This window comes from Rhipicephalus microplus, unplaced genomic scaffold, assembly GCF_043290135.1.
Source record: "Rhipicephalus microplus isolate Deutch F79 unplaced genomic scaffold, USDA_Rmic scaffold_21, whole genome shotgun sequence".
In the NCBI taxonomy this organism is placed as follows: Eukaryota; Metazoa; Arthropoda; class Arachnida; order Ixodida; family Ixodidae; genus Rhipicephalus; species Rhipicephalus microplus.
Window position 1 is genome coordinate 3984913 of NW_027464594.1, and position 6275 is coordinate 3991187.

General features: G+C 46.8%; 1 protein-coding gene across 1 annotated transcript; it reads right to left on the reverse strand.

Annotated features, from left to right (window-relative positions):
- Positions 1–2690: 2690 nt before the first annotated feature.
- LOC142785376 (uncharacterized) lies at positions 2691–4054 on the reverse strand. Its single transcript, XM_075883849.1, has one exon. The coding sequence runs from the start codon at positions 3639–3641 to the stop codon at positions 2706–2708; it is 936 nt and encodes a 311-aa protein (XP_075739964.1). The 5' UTR covers positions 3642–4054; the 3' UTR covers positions 2691–2705.
- Between the last annotated feature and the right edge of the window lie 2221 nt (positions 4055–6275).

A 6275-nucleotide genomic window follows, 5' to 3' on the forward strand; every position in this document is an offset into this window, starting at 1 on the left:
CGTCAATCACTACAAATGGCACACCTGTTTCCTGAAGGCCACGTAGTGGGTGCATAGCAAGTTCAAAAAAAAAAATCATGCACTAGCAAGTTCGTACAGATTTCATGCCCCAAGTGTGGAAGTATGCACTAGGAACAGGATATCGCTATCGCATTCAACTTTTAAAGGCGAAGCTTAAGAGTACGGCAATATTTTTGCTCAATGCTTCATATTCCGTTTACTAGTCGCGAATTGAATAAGTTGGATGCTTGCGTTGTCGGCGCTTCTCGCAGATGAGTCTCATTCTTTACTGCAACGTTCGCTTCTCTTGAATGCGCAAGAACAGATGCGTGAACGTATTTCTGCGTTTTTATTACCTTAGAAGTGTTCACTTTTTTACCTATCTAGAATAACACACACTTGGGCGATCTAGGCTACATTCCTATCTGAAATTTGTGTCTCTTCTAAATGTTTCTACCTTGGTCAGAAGTAGCAGACTCTACATACATTTTTTACAATGAACTTCATTTATTACATTTATCTATACTCTTCTTTCTGCAGTCGTGTGCTGGTACAACGTTGTGGCGGACGCCTCTATTTGCTCCTCTTTCAATGTGCTCGGGAACTCAAGCCTTTCCGGTTTCACAGGGTCCTTAAACACACGACACTGGTTCTTCGTGAGCCTCGCTTCTTTTTCTGCCATGTCACCTAGAACTGATATTTCCAGAAGGAGTTCATTCCAGTAATAGTTGTTTAGACGGGGGCCAAACGGTTGATTAATATGGGTACATCATTCATTGTACTGCGCGTGGTTGGTCATATTTGAATACATCGTTCATTTCAATGATGCAAGTAGCATGTTCCTAAACTCCAACCTGACACAATTTTTAATACAAAAAACGAAAAATTTTCTATTGTGAGCACAAACATCTGTGAGCACAAACATCTGATTCTGGTCGTAGTACTGCTTTTTTCATGCTGCAATAACTTGCCCGATATATCTACGGTGCAGTCCCCGTAGTATCTTGCGTTATTACCGTCAAAACGTTGTGTTGGATGCCTCCACAGTCACACTCTTTCTTTTTAGTCTTCCAAGTAACTTCAACTTTGACATGTCCAAGTCACGAAATATATGTTACTCATATAGTATGTTTATTACGCATATACTCATTGTAATGGCAATCACGTCAGATTATGCTCACGTGATTAATACTACACTTACGAACTATTGCGTTAACAATTAAGGCCAATAAGCACATTATCTTAGTGTTTTTTACGAGAGACGTGCAGGTTCACCCCGTGTTTTACCTAATTTTTTGGTGAAATTACAAACCATGATATGTTACACCTTTAATTTTCTCTCCCTCTTTCGCTCGCTGCCTTGTGTCACTTCGAAAAAGCACGTTATTCTAGCCACACAAGGTAGCATTAGGAGATCAGGAATATAAATCAGTGTTATAATAACGATGCTGTTGCGCATGTATTTACGTATGTTTCTTTGATGCTGCTAAAGCTTGCTTCCACTCTGTATGCTTTGAATTTTTCCTCGCTTCCTCTGCGCCCCTTCCTCTTTTAATGTCACGAGGTGATAAGGACTTGTCATCATTGAAGAAAATTAATACTTACGGGGAGCAGGTAGCGGCTTAATAGAAGTTGACGTGGCAAAATGTAACAGGGGTACAGTTTGCAAAATCTTACCTTTCCTAAGAGCTCCTTGCCTTCATGGGACCACCAGAAGTATAGCCTCTATTTTCTCTTAAAAATTGTGGCGCCAGAGATTGTCACGAATGCGAAAGTGAATTTTATAGACCCTTCTAGTAACAAAAGCCTATGAGGTATCGACTCCACGGCCCATGCGAACATCTATTTTGTTAGCACATGATGCTTATGACCGTTACTGCGCAGGTCGCCAAAAAAACTACGAGAGGTTGGTAAGTTTAATTGGTTGCGGCAAGTTGTCTATTCGTCTTTTCGGTCGGTGTTAACATAGCAATAGCACCAGCACGTGTTGCTTCACAAGAAAATTCCGGTTACTTCAATTATCACTCTATCACAGAAGCAGAAAACTTTTTTTTTATGTTTTTGGTGGGGCAAGAGATAGACGAACTTCTTTTTCCGCTTTCTGGTAAAAGCAAAAGCAACAACTAAGTTCTAGAACTATGTGTGCAGGTTAAAAGATAATGTATTTGAATTATTTAGCCAGGTAAAGAGCAGAAAAGTGTTGAATATGAGCGGGCTACTCGCTAAGGCACAAAACCGGAAGCCGCCCAGCACCTGTGTTTGTAAACAGCGAAAAAGTCTATACTAGGCGGGAGCTTTGTTTTTTTTTCTTTTGCGGAACGTGTGCATCCGAAGCAATTGTTGATGTGTGTTTCTCGAGAATAAGAACGAGTACGAAAGATGCGTTGTCCAAGAGAATTGAATGTTACGTGTAACTCAAGTCAGTTTCTTATTCGAACATTTATTTCTTTCCTCGCAGCTATATATATATTGATTTTAGTTGTTGTTTTTTAAATATTACTAGGTTATAGTGGTAATGTTTAATGGCTGAACTATTCATTTTTCAACCCTATTCTTGAGCAAGTGAACCCATTTCTTGAGCAAGGTACCGGCATATTCATGGCCTATGCTCCGAAGTGGGTTGCGCCAAGTATCTGAGGAACAAGAACAACTGAAAGCGAGATGCACAAGACGACCGAACTCACCGGTAGGAAGTCGCTGCTCCCTCACGTGGCCTCAGCCTGCGTGTGAACGTTGGCGTGCTTGCGGAGGTAGGCGAGCCTGCGGAACCTCTTGGGACAGACGGGGCACGCGTACGGTCCCAGCGCCTCTTCGTCGGACCCGGAGGTGCCTTGCTGCTTGCAGTCGGCCGACGGTGACGCGCTGCCTCCCGTCTCGTTCCGGGGCCGGTGCCAGCGGCGATGCGACGCCAGGTTTGCGGGGCAGTTGAACAGCTTGGCGCAGTCGGGACACCGGTACTCGAGGTGCACGATGCGCGAGCACCGGTGCTGGGCGAGCCCGAACGCGTCGCCGAACCGCTGCCGGCACAGGCGGCACACGTAGGCGCCGATCTTGTTCTCGATCTTGGCCAGCTCGGCGCGCGCTTCCTCGCTCACCACGACGGGATTCAGCGCGGCCGGAATGTCGTAGTCAAGCTCTTCGTCGAGTTCTAAGTCGTCCTCGTCGCTATAAGGTCGAATGAAAGTGCCGGATACTGGAGACAGTGTGTCCTCGTCGAAGAGGAGACGGCGCACGGCGGACTTTGCGGCACCGTTCACAGTTCCATGCCCGCCGTTGCTTCCCCCGCTGGCTCGGTTGTTGTGCGGCGAAGGCGAAGCGCTGGAGGTGCGCTTGTGAGGAGCGCCCGTGCTGGCGCTCTTCCGTGGAGGACTTCCGTGTAAGAGAGGCGGTGGCCCCGCGGGAGACAACTTCTTCCTCTTGGCCGCATCCTGGGAAGACGGAGGCGTAGACGCGTGGTCCGGCTGCAGCAGAGCGGTGGCCCGGAGGAGCAGCGACTCGCAGCTCTTGACGACCGCTGCTGGCGGCGAGGAGGCGAACCGGACGGCGTCGGGATCATCCGAGGAAGAGGACGAGTCAGAGCGGTTGTCCTCACCGTCCGAGTTGTGGCGGGTGTACCTCTGGAGAAGGAAGCCCCGGGGCATGTTGCTTCCGCGCTTCGCTGTCGTCAAGGTCTCAAAAATAAGGAGGTGACAAGGATTCACACTCGAATTTGTTTCGTCTTCTAGAGGACTGGAATGTTTGTACCACAGTCTCAACCATCACCACGAGGCATCATTTTGAATTAAATACTGCCTGCACCATATTGTTCGCACAGGAACAAACTCGACAGCAACAACTTTCCTCGTCAATCTGGGCGTCGTATAACTGTGTTGTCAAGAATTCCTCGCCGGGAACTGTGTCGTGCGCTGATGTGGACCCTCGTCGTTTTCAAGCGAACGTCTCACGTACTCGGAAGTACCGTCCTCCTACAGAACTCGCAAATTTCGAGCACTACGTGCTCGTCGGTGTTTGAACCCTCGCGGTCGTCGGCAGGGTGGGCGCTGCAAGCGGCGGCCCGTCGCGGCTGACGCGCGTGAGTGAACGGGGCACTCACCGCCGGCTCTTTTTCGAATAAGGGAGGCGCGGTGCCGCCAAGCGACCGCCAGGCGTCGTTGCCGTCGATAGCGTCGCGCCATCCTCCTCTCCCAATCGTGAAACAATAACGGAGGAGGTGGGGATCTAACGGTGCTGAAGGGGGAGGCGGGGGAGAGGCGGTTTGAACCCCAGCGTCTCCCCGCTCCACTGATGCCAGCTGTTCGTCGCCACCCGCTGGGATCCCGACTGGCGAGTATGACCTGGCGGTGCCGGTTGGACAACGCGGGGAATGCACGTGGGGTCGGGTAGGGGAGATGAAGCGTGCCGCCTGCTTGCGTTCTATAATTTTACGGCCTGTCAAACGCGCTCTGACCTAACTGAAGGTATTCATTAATCTATTTATTGTTCGAGACCATGGGCGCGCATACGCGTGTGGTTGATGGCATTTTTGCTATACCGCAATAATACCCATAAGGGCTCGTATCTCAGTTCACAAGCGTTCGCGTCTGAATGTATATGCACTTGCGTTCGTACATTCACGCACGCGCAACACCTTGAACATCGTAGCAGCAAAAAACGAAGAAAATATGTGCATTAAGATTTCTTCTCTCAAAGCTTAGCAATGTGGGAATGCTTCAGTCCATGGGAAGAAAGTGTGCACGCATTTACTTGAAGTCCATGGGCATGTCAAGGTGTCGTGAATTATTTCGCGGCGCGACTAGTCCTTAAGCATTTTTTCTCTACATACATACATACATACATACATACATACATACATACATACATACATACATACATACATACATACATACATACATACATACATACATACATACATACATACATACTTACATGCATACATACATACATACATACATATATACATGCATAGAGCATGTGGATTTGGATGTGTACGTAGCGTATCTGACAAGCTAAACGTAAAGAATAAAAGAATACATGAGGACATGTAGGTGCTCAGAAGGTAAAAGGTTTTAGTACAACTGATAACTTCACTTGGTCATCGGTGTACATAATACTTCACAAGTCGCTTCATCTGCCAGCCTAACACATGGTGGCTTTGTAGTAACTGGTACCTTCTTAAAAGGTCACTTACGTCCGACGTATGTCATTATTCATCATGTATATTTGTTGTAGTTTATGAAGTTTACGATCAGGAGCTGCTCGCAGAAAAGTTAGTCCATCTACAGCAGCAGCAAGCTACCTTTGAGGTGAAAGCTTGAGTTGCATGTAGCTGACACTGAAGGAGCCGAACAAACAAATCAAAAGAAAAGGGTAGTGTCTTTGCAGGAAGGGATAACGAAAATTGGCCAATCGACAATAATGTGCGAAACTGGATAAGTTTCTCACGAAACTTTTGTTAAAATATGTCATAGCGTCAATATAGGGGATGCCAACGGGAGGCAATCTTTCTTTGTTCCTCTCTAAATCCATTTTACGGGAAACTGCCTCGTGGGGAACCACGAAATGCCGCGCCGTAGGGCGCTGAAGCACAGACAGTTCATCGCTAATTTAGCGAATTTTGTTTGAATGGACGAGAAATTTCAAATTTGGCTCTCTTTCAGGACACGCAAGTTTAACAGACAAGACCACAAAAACAGGATGCTGAGCGAGTCGGTGAGCGAGTCAGTGAGAGACCGTTGCCGCTTGACGTTCAGCAAAGCGGTAATCGGTGGATTGAACAATACTTTATGTAAAAGTCACGTTTTATTGGGTTTTAATGGTTGAACACGAGAATTTTTGCATCGTTATGTGCCTTTCTGTGTGTAAAACTTGTGATCACTCTTTAGGGGTCTTCTTTTTGTCGGTGACGCCAAAAGAGATGTCATGCGCATGGGCATGTGTAAAAATACTTGTTTTGTATATATTAGGAATAAATTGTGGTATGTACTGCATTCCAAGCACACATCATACGGACATACAACTAATATTATTGTATCCGGAGGAATTGCCGACATGATCCCCTAACAAGGGGCCGTTGCAACGAATAGCTGCGCTCTCATAGAGCACACTAGGCCATGAAGTTCGTTTTGCAGGGGTGCTGTAGTGAGGCACTACGAGAAAGTTTTTACTACCTGGTGTTATTTGACGTGCGGTGAAAAGACGACGCAAGAGCGTTTCCTTTGTAATGAGTTGCGACACGGCGTCCTCATTTTGTGACACGACTTACTTTTTTTTTGTTT